At 37.1% G+C, this 20,361-nt stretch overlaps 1 protein-coding gene across 1 annotated transcript in view; it reads right to left on the reverse strand.

The window, feature by feature from the left end:
• The window catches only part of TEX11 (testis expressed 11), a 523,552-nt gene that overhangs the window by 145,525 nt on the left and 357,666 nt on the right, over positions 1-20,361 (reverse strand). Inside the window, exons 17-20 of the mRNA XM_012556596.2 lie at positions 16,440-16,564; positions 4,816-4,901; positions 3,921-3,977; positions 313-353 (exon numbers count right to left, since the gene is read on the reverse strand). Coding sequence (XP_012412050.2) covers positions 313-353; positions 3,921-3,977; positions 4,816-4,901; positions 16,440-16,564 — 309 coding nt within the window. The remainder of the gene's footprint in view (positions 1-312; positions 354-3,920; positions 3,978-4,815; positions 4,902-16,439; positions 16,565-20,361) is intronic.

The following is a 20,361-nucleotide window of genomic DNA, read 5'->3' on the forward strand; positions in this document are numbered from 1 at the left end:
GGACCAAGTGGCAATTAGGAAGGAAGGAAAGAAGAAAGGAATGAAGGAAGGAAGGGAAGGGAAGGAGGGAGGGCAGAAAATGTCTTTAAAACAAATTTTAATAAAAACAGAATTGAAATCACATTTGCAGATGAATGCTAGTGATGACAAACCTTTCTCTGCTTATGAATGAAGAAACCAAGTAGACTCCTGTGGCAAACGTTAACGAGGAGCTTCATGTTTGAGTCAATGTGCTCAGTGTACTTGGAGAATTTAATAGAGGATAGCATAGCAGCAAGATGAAGAACTGAAAATAACCAAGAAGAGATTTACCTGTATTCAAGCAAGCCAAAAGTCTATCCATTTCTTTCTTTCTAAAAAAATGAAGAAAAGAAAGAGTGTTTTCCAACTGCTTCAAAACTTTTCTATAGAAAAGTGTACAAAAGCATCCCTATTTGTGCCTGAGAGCTAGACTAAGAAAATGAAAAGTTGCAGAGTTTGTTGTTCAAGGCTCTAATCTATCATTTCAACCTCTTTTTCCCCACTGTAGGAGCCCTGGTGGCACAGTGGTTAAGCACTTGGCTGCTAACCGAAAAGCTGGCAGTTCCAAGCCACCAGCGGCTATGCGGGAGAAAGATGTGGCAGTCTCCTTCCATAAAGATTACAGCCTCGGAAATGCTATTGGAGCAGTTCTACTCTGTCCTATAGGGTCACTATGAGTCAGAGTCAACTCAACGCCAATGAGTTTTCCCCACTGTAGGATACTGTTTCTTATTTCCAGTATCCTCCTATTTTTTCTCTTCCCTCTTCTACACTTACTCTCAGAAAAGGATTTCAGTGACTGGTAAGGTTTCATATCACAGGGTCATAGAACTTTAGAGCAGAAAGTGATTTCTGTGATTTTCAAGCTCTTTTTTTTTGGAGAGGGAAATTGAAACCCTTTTTTCACATAAAATTTTATCAAAGTCTAATACACAAGAAAAGATAAAAGTAGAGCTACCTTGGTTGAAACAAGAGAGGGTAGAGGCCTGGAGTCTCCTTCCTGGAAGTTCCTGAGGCAGCACCACGGAATCTCTAGATTTCTGAGGAATCCAGAACCTCTAATCCAGTCCAAATCCCTCATTTAACAGATGAGGAAATGGAACTGGTGATGAACGATGATTTGTCCAAGGTTATGAAGTTAGTGACAATACCAAAACTACTGCCCAGATCTCTTTAATCTCTGGCAAGCTTCTCCACAGGGTATATAAATTTTAACAGAGGAAAAAAGTCTGTTTTGCTTAAACAAAGGAATGAATTGGCAAACTCAACTAAGGAAGTTTACAAGAAGTAGGATAGAGCATACTATATAAGACTGGCCTTATCAGGAGGAGGTCTAGTATTATAGAATAAAGACTGCACTTCAGGAAAAGTAGCAGCTTTCTCAGGGATAAATCTTAGAAATCTAGTCTATAACTTAAAGTAACTTCTTACAGTAAATTTTATTAATTTGAACTTCATTTGAGCAAAAGTTGACTTCTCCACTATTTAATTCAGTGACTATATAAAATAATCTAGGAAGGGTCCACTAATGCAAATATATAGTATAAATCATAAAGGGGACATGGAAAAGGATGTATAATTTTTTAAAAAAGATATGCTGCTTTTAAGAATTTTAGTACATGGGTTGTTGGTACTTAGGTAGATTCTGCTAATTTAGAGCCATAGGATTTTTAGAACAGAAAGGAACTAGAAGTTACCTAGTCCAGATTTTTTTACTGAGGGAAATAAAGTTTAGAGAAGTTAAATAAGTTGCCATTGCCCAAAGGTAAACTGGAAGTGAATGAAATAGCTGAAACTAGAACTTGATTCTTACAAATTAATCTAATCTATTTGTTAAATCAGGTCCTGATCCCTATCTGAAAACACTGCTGGGATATGTTCTTTATTACTATGTTTATCTGGAAACAACAAAGCTATGTTTTAAAAATATCCTGTAATTTAAATTTATCATTAATTCAAACAAGATTCCCTCTTTTTCCCCTCACCCCAAATTGGTTTTAATGAGTGGGATTTGACTGTATGCCACAATTACCTGGAATACAAAGCCCCTTGTAAGTTCAGTGCTGAAGATCTTCTAAAGAACTGATATTCAGTCATTTAATAAAGTGAGTGGCTATTATGTGTCAGATACTGTCCTAGGTTCCAGAGATACAAAGATAAATACCAATAGTTTTAGCCCTCAAGGAGCTCTTATAATCCAGTAGTTACCGAGGTTTGGTCTCTGAATTTCTTTTGTTTGTTTTTTTACTTTTTATTGTGGAAAATTTTAAAGATGATCAAAGGTTGACAGAAGAGTATAATGAATTCCCATGTACCCATCACCCAACTTCAGTAATTAACTCTGGATCAATCTTATTTCATTGATACTTCCACCCATTTCTTCTCCTCCCATATCATTTTAAAGTAAATTCCAGAAATTATATAATTTTATCCATAAATATTTCAGCATGTGTCTCTAAGAGATAAGGACTCTTTAAAAAAATAACCACACTACTATTATCACACCTAAAAATGAACAATTCCTTAATATCATCAAATACTTGGTCATTATTCAAATTTCCAATAGTCTCATTACTATCTCTTTTTTTAAAGCTTCTTCATTTGAGTTCCCTTGTAATGAGTTCATAGAGCCTGTCAGAAAGAGGCAAAACTCATCATTTATACTTGGATAAAATCTGTATCATGAGAAAAAGAGTTATAATTAATCTCTCCAATGTTATCTCAGTTACAGATATTTCTCTAAAAGTTTAGTTGAAAAAAATATATCGCCTCCAGCTGCAACTATATAAAGCAAAAGTGAGGTAGAGATACACTATTACAGAGTTCTTATCCAAGTAGAGAATATAGAGAAAGATGAGACTATCCACTAATTTTTCACTAATTTTCTTCTGAAAGATATCCCTAATGAAGACCTTGAATAGAATTTTCTTTCAAATTATCTGGAGGTAGCGAGTTTTGTGAATGAAAAATTGGTGACCCAATTCTTCCATAAATTGTTATGTTCTTGGTATCTTATGTCATAGAAACCTTGAGCAGAAACACATATGAATACTCTCAGTTGACTGATATAAAATCAGAATTAACAAGCCATCCGGGTTATGTTCTGTGGGAAAGTTAAAAGATATGTCTATATTTGAGTCTCCTGTTAAGGAAAGGAAGAGACAGACAACAATATCATCATTAGATCATAGCTAACATTATTGACCACCACACACTTGTCAGTTTGTCATACTGTGGTAGCTTGTGTGTTGCTATGAGGCTTGAAGCTATGCCGTTGATGTTTCAAATACCAACAGGTCACCCATTGGTGGACAGGTTTCAGAGGAGCTTTCAGACTAAGACAGACTTGGAAGAAAAGCCTGGTGATCTACTTCTGAAAATTAGCCAATGAAAACTCTATGGATTACAACAGAATATTGTCCAATATAGTGCTGGAAGTTGAGCCCCCTAGGTTGGAAGGCACTCAAAATACACTGTGGCTGCAGTAATGAACTCACATATACGATTGATCGTGAAGATGGCACAGGACTGGGCAACATTTTATTCTGTTGTACAAGGAGTTTTCATGAGTCGGAGCCAACTCAACAGCAAATAACAACAACAACAAACATTACTGAGTGCTTACTAAGTGCCTGGCACTGAGGGTTTTACACGTATTAACTCATTGACTCATCACAACAACCCCATGAAGTAGGTACTATTATTATTCTCACTTTACAGATGGGGAAACTGAAGCCCAGAGAAGTTCAGAAACTTGCCCAAGGTTACACGTCTAATAAGTAGCAGAGCCAGGATATGAACCCAGGAAGACTGGCTCCAGAGCCATTAAAATATACATCTCTCAATATAAGGTTTATATTGACTAATGGTGAATACATCATTTCTGTTAAATAACTTACTTATTTTCAGATTCCAGCATTTGAGAAATTTTTGGAAGAGCAAGACGAAACAAACATCTGTATGAAAAAGTAATATAGAAAGTGATGTTTAGGAAGAAACGTGTATATATACCCGGTTATTAACTTTGATTACCCCAGGAGGCATAAGTGAGAAAAGAGGGTAAGGGGGAGATCAATTTTATTTATAGATCTTTGTATTGTTTTAATGGCTGCAATAAAAACATATCAATTTTGCAATTTTGGAAGAGGAATTTAATAAAACAATTTAAAAACAAAATTGCTGCTTATAACAAAATTTTAAATGGTTCCAGAGTTCACATCTTTGCCCCAAATCACCTGCTAGAACATCAGGTATGGTGTAAAGGAACCTGACCTTTGAGTTCACCTAAACTAGAAAGATAATTCTTTGAAGCGACCTGGCAGCATAATGACAAAATAAGGTAGTTTGTAAAGTTTCAAACCCGAAAAAAAACTTTAAAAATGAGAAAAAAAAATCTTGAATGATTTAAGATATTTACTTGACTGAAGGCATGCAAGTATCTCAAGACTCCTTCAGATTCTTTTTCTGTGATTCCATTTCCCTTGGGAAGTGTAGCCTCAAGTGTAGTTGACCAACAGGAAACTACTATAGAATCCCTCTGTTGCCCCATTTTTCCCACTGGCATTTTATTAGTCACACCATTGGGAGTTATCATGCCCCAACTTCACCCTCTGCTGCCTCATTACTGTATGTAGAAATTCCCTTTTGACAAATCATTTCCCTTCGTCTGGAGTAATGGTATAGTAGGCATTGACTCAGCCAGATCTCATCAGTACTATTTCGGCAAAGTTTGCAGGCCAAAAGTAAGATGAGCAGAGGTAATCCTTTCACCTCCACAGGATGTGGATTACTTACTTTAAAGCGATAAAGACTTGTTGCGGGTCTTCTGAATGTTGAGCTAAATATTCCAAAGCTTTTTCTGCCACAATTTGTTGTTCATTCTAAAAAGAACAAATATAATATAAAATATTAAATTTACATCTCTAAGTAATACCTGCAAAATGTTATCTATATTCCTGTCTATTAAGGAAAAGAAAAAAATCTGAACTTGTTCATTCTGTATTCTCAAAAGAGCTATTTCAAGATGGTAGAATAAAGATACAACTCATTTGCAAAAACAGAACAGGCTCATGTTTAGCCCCATGAACCCATTCTTCCCTATCCACAAAAACTCACTGTCTTGCCAACACTGCCTTGAATCCACTAAGACTAATCTTATTGTGCTCTTTTTCCCTGTTTATTAGCAATAACTCAAAGAACCCCAGACTTTCAGGTCACCCTAATTTCCAGCGCTGTATTCCCCAAAAGGCTCTGTACATCCTCTCTTCTGTACTTTTCTCCTATCTCTCCACAACTCCTACAACTCTTCTACTAAAAACTCAAACCTGTTGCCGTCGTGTCAATTCTGACTCATAGCAACCCTATAGAACAGAGTAGAACTGCCCCGTAAGGTTTCCAACGAGTGCCTGGTGGATTCAAACTGCCGACTTTTTGGTTAGCAGCCGAACTCTTAACCACCACGGCACCAGGGTTTCCATCCTTCTGCTATGCCCTCTGAAATTCACAGTCCATTATCAGCAAAATCTCCTCTACGAGCAGCCTCTTCCCTGAAAGTTCCCTCCATATTCTTGCTCTATGGAAATCTAGGTCCCCACCAAGGATACTGCTTCCACTGAAGCCCTCTCAAGTCGTGACTGTTTTTGCTCTGTCTTTCTACCCCTAGGTCTGGAGATGAAGTAGGTGTCCTTCTTGCTCTTTATTGCCATTTTAAAATCACACTCTCTTCCTCCTCCCCAGCTTTGAATCTCATATCATCAGACTATATTGCCTACTATCCTTCATTGTTGGTGTGATCTAACAGCTCCCAGGCCATTTCTTCTTATTTCTTGATGAGTTATCTACTGCTCACAGTTAGTTTCTCCAGAACTACTCCTGTCTTAATTTTTGGCATTTTCAATATATAAGTAGATGATCTCCCAATATCCTAGTCTCTTAGTTCCTTGAATTCCACACTGCCAATGAACTCATTCTCTACCTTATCTTAGCCATACACTAGATCCTGTTATTACTAATACAAGTAGTCCTGACTTACTACGTATTTGAGTTACAATGAACCACACTTATGACCATCAGGTTTTTTTTTTTTTTTTAACATCTTATCGTTAGTGATATCTACTGCATACAATGTTGCATCACGTAATTTGCTGATGCTATCATTCTCAGATGTTCAATTTTCTGATTTACTGTTCAAAACACTGCTGTATAAATGTAGTTTTCTAAACTAAATCAGGGGCTTCAGTTGCTTGAAAACATGGACCCAAAAGCTAAAATCGTCTTGCTAAAGTCGATAGGCAGATTCAGGAATAAGTGAGATGTTACCATGAAATATATGAATAAAAACAAAAAAGGACCATACAGACAACTCTCACTAATTTTCTGACTGGAAACGCCATTCCCATTCCCAGGGATAATCCAAATGATCCAGAACCTTCCACAAGTGGAGTTATTACCGCAACCGACAAAATGCCAACATCGTCCAACTCTTATATTGTTGGAGTAAATTTTTATGATTTGTGTATTTTTTATGTATGTATGTATTAAAATATATCTATAAGTTTATATGTAATGTTTCTAAGCCCAAAGGCAAATAAAGATTGGATTTAGAAAGATACTGATAATGTTGTTTCATGTCATACAGTTGGTTCTGACTCATAGCGACCGCACGCACAACAGAACAAAACACTGCCTGGTCCTGTGCCATCCCCACAATCATTGCTATATTTGAGCCCATTGTTGCAGTAAATGTGTCAATCCATCTCACTGAGGGTCTTCCTCTTTTTCTCTGATCCTCTACTTTACCAAGCATGATGTCCTTCTCCAGCGACTGGTCCCTCTTGATAACATGTCCAAAGTACGTGAGACAAAGTCTCGCCATCCTTGCCTTTAAGGAGCATTATGGCTGTATTTCTTCCAAGACAGATTTATTCCTTCTTCTGGCAGTCCATGGTGTATTCACTATTCTTCACCAATACCATAATTCAAAGGCATCAATTCTTCTCCGGTCTTCCTTATTCATGGTCCAGCTTTTGCATGCATATAATACCATGGCTTGGGTCAGGCCCACCTTAGTCCTCAAAGTGACATCTTCGCCTTTTTTTAAAATTTAATAATAATCTTTTTTATTGTACTTTAGATGAAGGTTTACAGAGCAAACTAGTTTCTCAATAAACAATTAATACATATATTGTTTTGTGACATTGGTTGCCAACCCCACGACATGCCAACACTCTCTCCCTCTTGACCATGGGTTCCCCATTACCAGCTTTCTGTACCCTACTGCCTTCTCGTCCTTGCCCCTGGGCTGGTGTGCCCCTTTAATCTCGTTTTGTTTTATGGGCCTATCTAATCTTTGGCTAAAGGGTGAACCTCAGGAGTGACTTCATTACTGAGCTATAAGGGTGTCCGGGGACCATACTCTCGGGGTTTCTCCAGTCTCTGTCAGACTAGTGAGTTAGAATTTTGTTCTACATTTTTCTCCAGCTCTGTCCGGAACCCTCTATTGTGATCCCTGTCAGAGCAGTTGGTGGTAGTAGCCGGGCACCATCTAGTTGTGCTGGACTCAGTCTGGTGGAGGCTGTGGTACTTGTGGTCCGTTAGTCCTTTGGACTAATCTTTTCCTTGTGTCTTTGGTTTTCTTCATTCTCCCTTGCTCCAGATGGGGTAAGACCAGTGAAGTATCTTAGATGGATGTGCAAAAGCTTTTAAGACCCAGATGCTACTCACCAAAGTAGAATATAGGCGATTTTCTTTATAAACTATTTTATGCCAATTGACTTAGATGTTTCCTGAGACCATCGTCCCCACAGCCTTCAGTCCAGCAATTCAGTCCCTCAGGGAATTTGGATGTGTCTATGGAGCTTCCATGACCTTGCCTTGGACAAGTTATGCTGGCTTCCCCAGTATTGTGTACTGTCTTACCCTTCACCAAAGTTACCACTTATCTATTGTCTATTTAGTGTTTTTCCCTCCCCATCCCTCCCCTCCCCTCCCTCATAACCATCAAAGATTGTTTCTTTTTGTGTAAATCTTTTCATGAGATTTTATAGTAGTGGTCTCATATAGTATTTGTCCTTTTGTGATTCACTTATTTCACTCAGCATAATGCCCTCCAGATTCATCCATGTTGTGAGATGCTTTGCAGATTCATCATTGTTCTTTATCATTGCATAGTATTCCATTGTGTATAAACCATAGTTTATCTATTCATCTGTTGATGGGCACCTAGGTTATTTCCATTTTTTTGCTATTGTGAACAACGCTGCAATGAACATGGGTGTTCATATGTGTATTTTCGTGATGGCTCTTATTTCTCTAGGATATGTTTCTAGGAGTGGGATTGCTGGATCATATGGTATTTCTATTTCTAGCTTTTTAAGGAAGCTCCATATTGTTTTCCAAAATGGTTGTACCATTTTGCATTCCCACCAGCGGTGCACAAGAGTTCCAATCTCCTCGCAGCCTCTCCAACATTTGTTATTTTCTGTTTTTTGATTTGTGCTAGTAATGTTGGGGTGAGATGGTATCTCATTGTGGTTTTGACTTGCATTTGTCTAATGGCTAGTGACTGTGAGCATTTCCTCATGTATCTGTTAGCTGCTTGAACGTCTCCTCTGGTGATGTGTCTCTTCATATCCTTTGCCCGTTTTTTAATTGGATCATTTGTCTTTTTGTTGTAGAGGTGTTGGATTTTTGGGTAGACTTTAGAGATTAGAACTTTGTTGGAGTTGTCGTAGCCAAAATTTTTTTGCAGTCTGTAGGTTCTCTTTTTACTCTTTTGGTGAAGTCTTTTTGATGAGCATAACTGTTTAATTTTTAGAAGATTCCAGTTATCTAGCTTTTCTTCTGGTGTTTGTGTATTGTTAGTTATGGTTTGTATTCTGTTTATGCTGGGTATTAGGGCCTCTAGCGTTGACTCTATTTTTTCTCCTATGATCTTTACAGTTTTTGGTTTTATATTTAGATCATTGATCCATTTTGAGTTAGTTTTTGTGTATGGTGTGAGTTATGGGTCCTGTTTCATTTTTTTTGCAGATGGATATCCAGTTTTGCCAGCACCATTTGTTAAAAAGCCTGTCTTTTCCCCATTCAATGGACTTTGTGCCTTTGTTGAAGATCAGGTGACCATAGGTAGATAGATAACATCTTTGCTTTTAGCACTTTAAAGAGGTCTTTTGTAGCAGATTAGCCCAATGCAATGTGTTTTTTGATTTCTTGACTGTTGCTTCCATGGGCGTTAATTGTGGATCCAAGTAAAATGAAATCCTTGACAACTTCAGTCTTTCTCCATTTATCATGATGTTGCTTACTGGTCTACTAGTGAGGATTTTTGTTTTCTTTATCTTGATGTGTAATCCATACTGAAGGCTGTAATATTTGATCTTCATCAATAAGTGCTTCAAGTCCTCTTCACTTTCAGCAAGCAAGGTTGTGTCATCTGCATATCGCAGGTTGTTAATGAGTCTTCTTCAATCCTGATGCGACTTTCTTCTTCAAATAGTCTAGTTTCTTGGATTATTTGCTCATCATACAGATTGAATAAGTATGATGAAAAGATACAACTCTGATGCACACCTTTCTTGATTTTAAACCACGAAGTATGCCCTTGCTCTGTTCGAACGACTGCTTTTTGGTCTATGTACATGAGCACAATTGAGTGTTCTGGAATTCCCATTCTTTGCAATGTTATCCATAATTTGTTATGATCCACACAGTCGAATGCCTTTGCTTAGTCAAAAAACACAGGTAAACATCTTTCTGGTATTCTCTGCTTTCAGCCAAGATCCATCTGTCATCAGCAATGATATCCCTTGTTCCACATCTTCTTCTGAATCCTGCTTGAATTTCTGGCAGTCCCCTGTTGATGTACTGCTGCAACTCTTTTTGAATTATCTTCAGCAAAGTTTTAGCCATGTGTGATATTAATGATATTTTTCAATAATTTCCAAATGATCTAGAACCTTTCACAAGTGGAGTTATTACTTCAACTGACAAAATGCCAATGTTGTCCAATACTTCTTCATTGCTGGAGTAAATTTTTACGATTTGTGTGTTTTTTATGCATGTATGTGTGTATTAAAATATATCTATAAATGTATGTAATGTTTCCAACAATGAATGACAAATAAAGACTGGATTTATAAAGGTACTAATTATAAAGGCAATAATAATGAAAACTAAAAAAAATGAGGTATTTGACTTATGTCAGAACTGACTTATGATGGAGCATCAGAAAGGAATTCTGTCATAAGTTGGGCACTACCTGTAATTGCAACCCTCCCATACTCCCATTCAGGGCCAGGTGAGGCGAATGAGGTGCCTAGGGTGCAAAATTTAAGGAAACATTAATTGTCAGGTTTATGCAAGTATCAATCCTGCACTTGCATGACCCTGAGAGTAAGTGCCTCCTTATGTTTCATATCTTAGGCATGTCACTGCCTCACCTTTGTCCCTGCCCCACTCTCAGTTTTGTGTATTTCACTTTCTTACCTATCTTTCCAACTCCCTCTATTATTCCAACTCCAGCAATTCTCCAACTGCACTAGGACTTCCAATCCATTGACATTACAAAATTTTCACTGTACCTAACACCTTTCATGTTCTCTTCCATACCTGGTTTAAATTCCATGGAGATTAATTATAATCACTCCCTTGTTCCTCTTGAACCTAGTTCAATCAAGTAACTATTGTGTTATCTATATTTTTATACACAACAGAGAAAGACATATGCCAGTGAAACAAATAAAATTTCCAAACAGGTCTTCTTGCTTCTACCTTGGCCTACTCACAGTCAATTCTCAACAGAACAGCCAGAGATTTTCTGTTAAACTGAAAATCAAATTATGTCATTCTTCTGCTCTAATGACTCTCCATTTCATTCAGTGTTATGGATTGAATTGTGTGTCCCAAAAATGTGTGTCAACTTGGCTAGTCCATGATTCTTAATATTGCGTGATTGTCCACTATTTAGTCATCTCATGTAATTTTCCTATGTATTGTAAATTCTACCTCTATGATGTTAATGAAGAGGGATTAGCAGCAGTTATGTTAATGAGACAGAACTCAATCTAAAAGATTAGGTAGTGTCTTAAGTCAATCTTTTTTGAGATATAAAAGAGATAAGTGAGCAAAGAGACATGGGGGGACCTCATACCACCAAGAAGGCAATGCCAGGAGCAGAGCACCTCCTTTGAACCTGAGGTTCCTGTGCTGAGAAGCTCCTAGGCCAGGGGAAGATTGATGACAAAGACCTTCCTCCAGAGCTGACAGAGACAAAAAGCTTTCCGCTGGAGCTAGAGCCCTGAATTTGGACTTCTAGCCTACTAGACTGTGAGAGATAAATGTCCGTTTGTCAAAGCCATCCACTTGTGGTACTTCTGCTATAGCAGCACTAGATGACTAAGACAGAATATGGTACTGAGAGAGTGGGGTGCTGTTGTAACAGATACCTAAAATGTATAAGCAGTTTGAAACTGTGAATGGATAGAGGCTGGAAGAGTTTTAAAATGCCTAATAGTAAAAGCCTAGATTGCCTTGAAGAGACTGTTGGTGGAATTATGGATGTCAAAGACAATTCTGTTGAGGACTCAGAAGGAAGTGAGGAGAGCTGTTACACTAAAAACAGTGCAGATGGTGAGAAGCAGCAACAGAACCAGAAGACCAGCAAGAGACAGCACTGAAGCTAATCCACGGAGCAACAGAGCTGACTGCCTTTTGTGCAGGAGGCTCCCTGGTGGAGCAGGGTGCCTCTGAGCACTTATTGGTGGAGGTAGACTTTCTGACCCATGAGTAAGAGAGCTGAGTGCCTTCTGGCCAAAGTTTACTGGCGGAGCAGGGTACCTCCAGGTACTTATTGGTGGAGCTACAGAGCTTTGGAACACTTGCCCCAGCAGGGCAGACGTGGGCTGTGAGGCCCAAGGGGCTGAGAGGTCAAGGAACCAGGAAGCAGAAGCTGAAGAGATAAGCAACATAGGAAACAGAGCTGCCTCAGTCTTGAAGGGTAGGACCACGACCTCTGGGGTCTCAAATGGTGGAGTTACCACTCAGATGGAGAATGGGGGCTGCCCAAATTTGAGGGAACACAGTTGCCATTCCAGTGGACCTGGAAGGCGGAGCTGAAGTCCAGGGCTGAGGGGTCTCCACTCAGAATCTGGAGAGTGTGGTCAATACCTAGAGTCTGGAGGGAAGGGCCATTGTGTAAGTGGTCTCAGAGAATAGAGGATTGTTTTCAAGCCTTGAGGGTAATGTAATGTGTTCTGCTGACTTGCTTGGTGCCTGTTATCCCTTCTTTCCCTCCAATTTCTCCCATTTGTAATGGAAATGTCTAGCCTGTGCCTGTTCCACTGTTGTACTTTGGAAGCAGATAACTTGTATTCTAGATTTCATAGATGAAGAAAAATTTTTGGATTTTGGACTTTGAGTTGATTTAAGACTTTTTGCTATGATATGATGGGGTGAATGCGTTTTACACGCGACAAGGACATGAATTTTGGGGGGTCGAAGTGTGGAATGTTATGGATTGAATTGTGCGCCCCCAAAATGTGCGTCAACTTGGCTATTCCATGATTCCCAGCATTGTGTGGTTGTTCACCATTTTGTCATCAGATGTGATTTTCCTCTATGTTGTAAGTCCTACCTCTATGATGTTAACGAGGTGGGATTAGCAGCAGTTATGTTAATGAGGCAGGACTCACTCTACAAGATTAGGTTGTGTTTTAAGTCAATCTTTTTTGAGATATAAAAGACAGAAAGGAGCAGAGAGACATGGGGGGACCTCATACCACCAAGAAAGCAATGCCAGGAGGAGAGCATGTCCTTTGGACCCGAGGTTCCTGTGCTGAGAAGCTCCTAGACTAGGGTAAGGTTGATGACAAAGACCTTCCTCCAGAGCCGACAGAGGGAGAAAGTCTTCTGGAGCTGGCACCCTGAATTTGGACTTCTATCTTACTAGACTGTGAGAGATAAACTTCTGTTTGTCAAAGCCATCCACTTGTGGTATTTCTGTTATAGCAGCACTAGATGACTAAGACAGAGCAAAAGTTAAAATCCTTCCACTGGCCTAGAAGGATCTACATGATTCAGGCTCTCCATTACCTCTCTCACTTCATCTCTTACTAATCCCACTGTTTATTCACTCTGTTGTAGCCACACTGGCTTCCTTGCAGTTCTTGGTACCTGCCTTAGGGCCTTTGTACTGCCTGGAATAGATACTCTTCCCCACAGATATCACAGAGCTAATTCCCTCACCAACTTCAGATCTTTGCACAAATCTTATCTTCTCCTTGAGGCCTACCCTCACCACTCTATTTAAAATAGCAACTTACACTAATCCCACCCCACCATCACTTCTGATCTTTTTTATCCTGCTTGCTATATTTTTTCTATATCATCTATCAAATTGTAACATACTATATAATTTGCTTATTTATTATGCTTGTTATCTTGCCTCCTGCTTAAACATAAGATTTAAAAAGGCATATCACTGTTTTGTTTACCAGTTTATCCTGAGAACTTAGAACAGTGCCTGACACATAGTAGGTGCCCAATAAATATTTGGTGAATGACTGAGGTCCTCGGCACTTGAAGTGCCTTTTGTAAAGCAATTGTAGAGAGTGAACAAGGAACCCTACACTTGTTCTTTTGTAGGTATATTTTCAATTTCCTGGGTTTGGCTCATCCATCCTTCCTTCAATGATCTTATTTAAATTACTTTAGTGTTTTTTAGATTGTTTCTCCTTTACTAAAATCATCTTCCTGCTCAAGACTATAGTTCCATAATTCTTGCACTGGCTCTCTTCTGCTTTCTATATCAAATGTAAATTTATAAACCTTCCTTTTTTTTTTTTTTCTGGGCATTTTTTTTTATTGTTGTAGTTAAATGAAGTTTACATTTCAAGTTAGTCTCCCATACAAAATTTTATACATACATTGTTATGTGACCCTAATAGCTCACCCCATTCTGCTACAGTACACTCTTCCTTTCCACCCCTGATACCCCTATTTCCATTCAACCAGCTCCTAACCCTCTCTGCCTTTCCATATCACTTCTGGACAGAAGCTGCCCCTTATAAACCTTCCTTTAAAAAAAAAATTGCCGTTTGGCTCCCTGCTACAGAATTTCTCTCTCTCATTTCTTCTTTCTCCCCATCCCACACAAATACATTCTTTATCTGCCAAATCTTTTTCCTCCTCCAGGAGTCCTATTATCCTACTCATTAATATCAAAATACATATCAATCAAGCTATTTAGCAACTACATTGGACAAGATATTGGGTCAAGTGCTAGAGATATGGTCCTCAAGGATCTCACAAGTCAGTCTGGACAGACAAGCCACACATCAGCAATATAAGGCAGTACGTATGATAAAGACCAAATAACTAGCATACATGTTAAAAATTATTAAAATTCAGAGTAGTAAGAGAGCACCGAATACTGGAATTGACTTAGGAAGTCTGTATAGTGCAGGGTAAAATTAGGTTGAGCTTTAAAAGAGTAGCATTTAAATATGTAAGAATATTTTTTAAAGGCTGGTATGTTGTGATGATTAATTTTATATGTCATCTTGGCTAGGCCAGATATTGGACAGGTTGATGGAATAGAATGGAATGGAATGTGACACAATGGAATGCAAAATGGAATGAATGCAAAATGTAATGGAATGTAATATAATGACCTTCCATGATGTGATCTGATGTGATCAACCAATCAGTTGAAAGTGGTGTTTCCTTGGGGCTGTGATCTGCCTCCAGAATATAAATGGATGTTCCGGCAGAGCTCACTCTCTCTCTTGACCCTGCACTCTTCCCGACACCTGACCTCCAGTTCTTGGGACATACCATAAGCTTGCAGAAGTCTCTGGCCTGCCACATGACCTGCAGATTTTGTATTAGCCAGTCTTCGCAATTCCATGAGCCAGCAGAGGTATCCAGCCTGCTGTCTGACTTACAGATTTGGGAGTCACTTCCTTGAAGTAAATTTCTCTCTATATACTTATATATATATACATTTCACTAGTTTTGTTTCTCTAGAGACCCAACTAAGACTGATGGTATAAACAAGACATGGGAAAAGGAATCTGCTTAGCTTGTTTGATAGTCAATAGGTTTGGTTGGAGAGATGGAGGGTTTATGCCTCTACCATTCCTGATCTTGTGACTAACATAATGAGGACTAATATCATTATGATGATGATATAAGGGAGGAGTATGAGATAAAGTAGAAAATATAGCTGTGGCCAGATTATATATACGCTTTATTCTCTACAGAATAAGAAAACATTGATGGTAATCTATGTAAAGTGGTGCTTTGAGAAAATAATTCTGGTTGTGCCTGAGTAGCTGGAGGGGAGAAATTAGAGACAGGAGACTATGGTAATAATCCAGTCTTGAGGGATGAGAGTCTAGATGAGGGTAGTATGAATAGGATATTAAATAGGTAAAACATTACTTTCCCCTCTTTAAAACAAACTACCCCGTCTTTAAATCTCTTTGCAAAATTCTCCCACAAGAGAGAATGTGGATATTCTAGGTTCTTTTTGATGATTTCCTAGACCCCTGCAGGTCTTGCTTTGGCTAACCTGCACTAGAAAGATAATTGTTTATTTTTCCCTGTGACTTTGTGGTTATAGTTCTTTCCTTTCTCCCTTCATTAATAATGTGAAAAAAGATGCTTTCCAAGCTGTGTTTTATACTAAGGGCTTTAGCAGAACAAAACAAAACAACAAAGCATAGTAAGGTAATAATAAGAACAGAAACAATGTATTATTGAGCTTCATATTTTACAAATCTTATTTTCAGCCATCTTCCCAGTTATTTTTCACAACCATCCTGGACGTATGTATTATTACCCTTTTTTGCAAATGATGAAATTACCAATTTAAAGAAGTCAGGCAAAAGTGGCAGAGCAAGTACTCAAACCCAGTCTAACACCCTGTCTGAGAGCTTCAAAGCTGCTACTATACTTTTCCTAATCTTATGTATATAAAGACCAGAATTTTGCAAGTAAAAAGCAGAGTGTGTAAGTGTTTGTTAGCTCTAAATTAAAATTGTTTTTTGGTTATGAACTAAAAAGTCCCACAGAGATTTAAACTGTTTTGTTCAAATTGATGAGAAGGATAAGTTTTCAAATAAACACCTACTTATTTGCATTTTTAATCTAGAGTTTCTTTTAAAAATTAATGTTGTGCTCATTTTATTTTTTCTGTTGTTTTAAGTAAAAATCTGTTACCTCACTTTGTTTTATCATTTATTTTAGTCTATACTAAAAAGAAATTAAGAGGAAAGAAGGCAATTCTTCAAGAAAACTTGGCGTGAAGATATGAGGCAAAACAAAGAGTAACTGATGATGCCTAACTATTGATGACACTAACGTCTTTCAAAATAGAAAAGTAGTAAAAGTCTAGTAGTTGTATACATATGAATTACCTCTAGAGCAAACTGAGCAGCTAAACTGAAGAGCATGGTATGTGAACTTCTGTCTGTACGTAGGTCATTATCTTCTGTCTCTTTGTCTCTTAATAAATTCTCTAGATTAGTAATTGCCTGTAAAGCTGAAAAAAAGAAAACAATGTAAAATGAGATACTCTTATCAAAGGTAACAGCTATCTATGTTTAATTATAGCACAGTGAATGTAGAACTTATTATAAGAGTATTAATATCTTTTAAATATTGGGTAATTTGATAAAGTCATATGAATTGTTAAACAGCCAAGCAATATGTGAATATCAGAAAAATGTCCAATTGGGTAATTGCACCCTGATGAATTTATTCCATATATATATTTGAAAAAGTGCACAAACACATACAAGGATGTTTATCCAACACGGTTTGCAACAGTAAAATATGGAACCAACCTAAATTTCATCAATAAGGGATGGGCAAAATAAATTTTGGTACACTCATAAAGTTGAATACATTATAGAATAAAGTAAAAAAAAAAGTATGGCTGTATTATATTCTATTATATGTCTTAAAGACAGATTATGATAAGTTAAATATGTGTACTATAAACCTTAAGTAACAGCTAAAATAACAAAGAGTTATTTGGCTTATTAACTAAGAAGATAATATGTAATATAAGAAATATTCAATGAATCCAAAAGAAAGCAGGAAAAGGAGAAAAAAAAAAAAAACAGATGGGACAAATAGAAGACAAACAACAAGATGCTAAATTTAAACATAACCATATCAACAATTACATTAAATATAAATGGTCAAAACAACTCAATTAAAAGGCAGAGAAAGTCAGAATGGATTTAAAAAAAAAAGCAGAATATACTACCTACAACACACTTTAAATATAAAGACACAAACAAGTTAAAAGAAAAAATATGGAAAAATATATACCATGCTAGGAGTAAACAAAAGAAAGCTAGAGTGGCTATATTAATATTAGACAAAGTAAATTTCAGAGCAGAAAACACTACCAGTGATAAAGAATATTATTTAATGATGATAAAAATATCAATTCATCATGAGGACAGAACAATCCTAAATGTTTATGAATCCAATAACAAAATTTCAAAATACGGGAAGCAAAAAACTGCTAAAACTACACGAAGGAATTAACAAATCCACAATTATAGTTGAAGATTTCAGCACCCTCTCTCAGTAATTGATAGAAGAAGTAGACAGAAAATCAACAAGAATATAGTACACTTACCCAACACTATTAACCAACTTGACTCCATTGACATTTATAGAACACTTGACCCAACAATAACAAAATATATATTCTTCTCAAGTGCATATGGAATATTTACAAAGAAAGATGATATTCTGGACCACAGAACAAGTCTCAACATATTTAAAAGGATTCAAGTCATTCAAAGTATGTTATCTTACTACAAAGGAATTAAACTAAAAACTGGTAAGAGAAAGTTCTGTGGAAAATCTGCAAAATTCTAAATAACCTGCAGGTCTAAAAAGGAATCAAAAGTCAAATTGGGAAGTATTTTGAACTAAATGAAGGGACAACACAACTTAACAAAAAAAAGACAAATAACCCAGTCATAAAATAAGGAAAGGACTTGAATAGACATTTCACCAAAGGGAACATTCAAATGGACATCAAACACATGAAAAGATGCTCAGCATCATCAGCCATCAGAGAGATGCAAATCAAACCACAATGATATACCATTTTACTCCCACTAGGATGGCCAAGATAAAAAATAATAATAATGAATGTCGATGAAGATGTGGGGATACTGGAACCCTTATCCATTGCTGCTGGAAATGCAAAATAGTACTATTGTGGAAAATAGTGTGGTGGTTCCTCAAAAAAGTAAAAATAGAACTACTATATGATCCAGCAATTCCACTCCTAGGTATAGACCCAAAAGACTTGAAAGCAGAGACTCAAACAGATACTTGTACACCAGTGTTCATTGCAGCAATAGTCACAATAGCCAAAAGGTAGAAACAACCTAAATGCCCATCAATGGATAAATGGATAAACAAAATGTGGTACATACAGAATGGACTACTACTCAGCCAGTAAGAGAAGTCTTGATACATGCTGCAATATGGATGGAGCTTGAAGACATAATGCTGAGTGAATAAGTCAATCACAAAAGGACAAATATTGTATGATCTCATTTATATAAAAGGACTAAACCCATTGCTGTCTAGTCCATTCTGATTCATAGTGACCTTATAGGACAGAATAGAACTGCCCTATAGGGTTTCCAAGGAGCTGCTGGTGGATTCAACAACTGACCTTTTGGTTTAGCAGCCCAGCTCTTAACCACTGCGCCACAGGGCTCCATACAAAAAGACAAGAACAGGCAAATGTATAGAGAACAAAGTTTATTAGTGGTTACCAGAAGCAGGAAGGAGGGAACAACAACAACAACAACAAAACCCAAATCCATTGCCGTCAAGTCGATTCCGACTCATAGTGACCCTATAGGATAGAGTAGAACTGCTCCATAGGGTTTCCAAGGAGCACCTGGTGGATCCAAACTGCCGACCTAGCAGCCGTAGCTCTTAACCACTATGCCACCAGTGTTTCCGGTTGCGGGGGGGGGGGCAATAAATGCTTATAGAGTACAGAGTTTTGGTTTACGGTGATGGAAAAATGGTATTGATTAAGGGTAGCATTGTACAGCTAATTAATATAATTGTTGTCAATAAGTTGTATACCTGTAATAACTTGAACTGGCAAAAGTTGTGTGATATTTACAACAACGACCAAAAAAAAAAAAAAAAAGAGTAGCTGCTAAGGCTGTTTATATTACATCCAAACACCTCATGGGATTTGGCTCCTTGGTTTGGAGGTTTTGTTGTTGTCAGGTGCCATCAAGTCAGTTCTGACACATACCGACATGTACCCTATGTACAACAGAATGAAACACTCAAAAAAGGAGCATGAGAATGGTTGCACAACTTGAAGAATGTAATCAATGTCACTGAATCGTACGTGTAGAAATTGTTGGATTGATCTATGTTCTGCTGTGTATATTCTCAACAACAACAAAAAGAAAAGAAAATGAAAGCACAACGTATCAAAATTTGTGAATTGTCATTAAAGGAGTACTTAGAAGGTAATTGGTAACATTAAATATCTGTGTTAGAAGAAAAAAATAGAAAAAGCTCTCAAATTAATGACCCCAGCTTTCATTTTTGAAAAATGGAAAAAAAATATAAAGATCCGAATGTAAATAATGAAATAGAATACAGAAGAAACAATAGTGAAAGATCAATGAAACCAAAAGCTGGTTCTCTGATAAAATAATAAAGTTAATCAACATCTAGCCAGGCAGACGAGGAAAAAAATAGAAAAGACACAAATTACAAACATCAGGAATGAGAAAGGTGACATCACTATAGATTTTACAGATATTACAAGGATAATAATGGGTTATTATGCACAACTTAATGCCAATAAGTTCGACAACTTAGATGAAATGGACAAATTTCTTGAAAGACACAAATTACCACAGCTCAGTCAAGAAGTAATAGATAACCTGAATAGCCCTATATCTATTAAAGAATTTAAATATATAATTAAAAACCTTCCCGTAAAGAAAACTCCAGGCCCAGATGGTTTCACTATACAAAACATTTAAGGAAGAAATAATACCAATTTCACAAAATCTCTTTCAGAAAATTCAAAAGGAGGGTATACTTTCCAATTTATTCTGTGAGGCCAGCATTACCCTCATAGCAAAATCAAAAACATTACAAAAAAGAAAACAACAGATCAATATTACACATGGGACATAGGCGGAAATATTCTTTAAAAAATGTAACAAATTAAATTTAACATTATATAAAAAAAGAATACATAATGACCAAATGGGGTTTATCCCAGGAATGCAGGGTTGGTTTAACAATTAAAAA

This window comes from Trichechus manatus, unplaced genomic scaffold (assembly GCF_000243295.1).
Source record: "Trichechus manatus latirostris isolate Lorelei unplaced genomic scaffold, TriManLat1.0 scaffold00070, whole genome shotgun sequence".
In the NCBI taxonomy this organism is placed as follows: domain Eukaryota; kingdom Metazoa; phylum Chordata; class Mammalia; order Sirenia; family Trichechidae; genus Trichechus; species Trichechus manatus.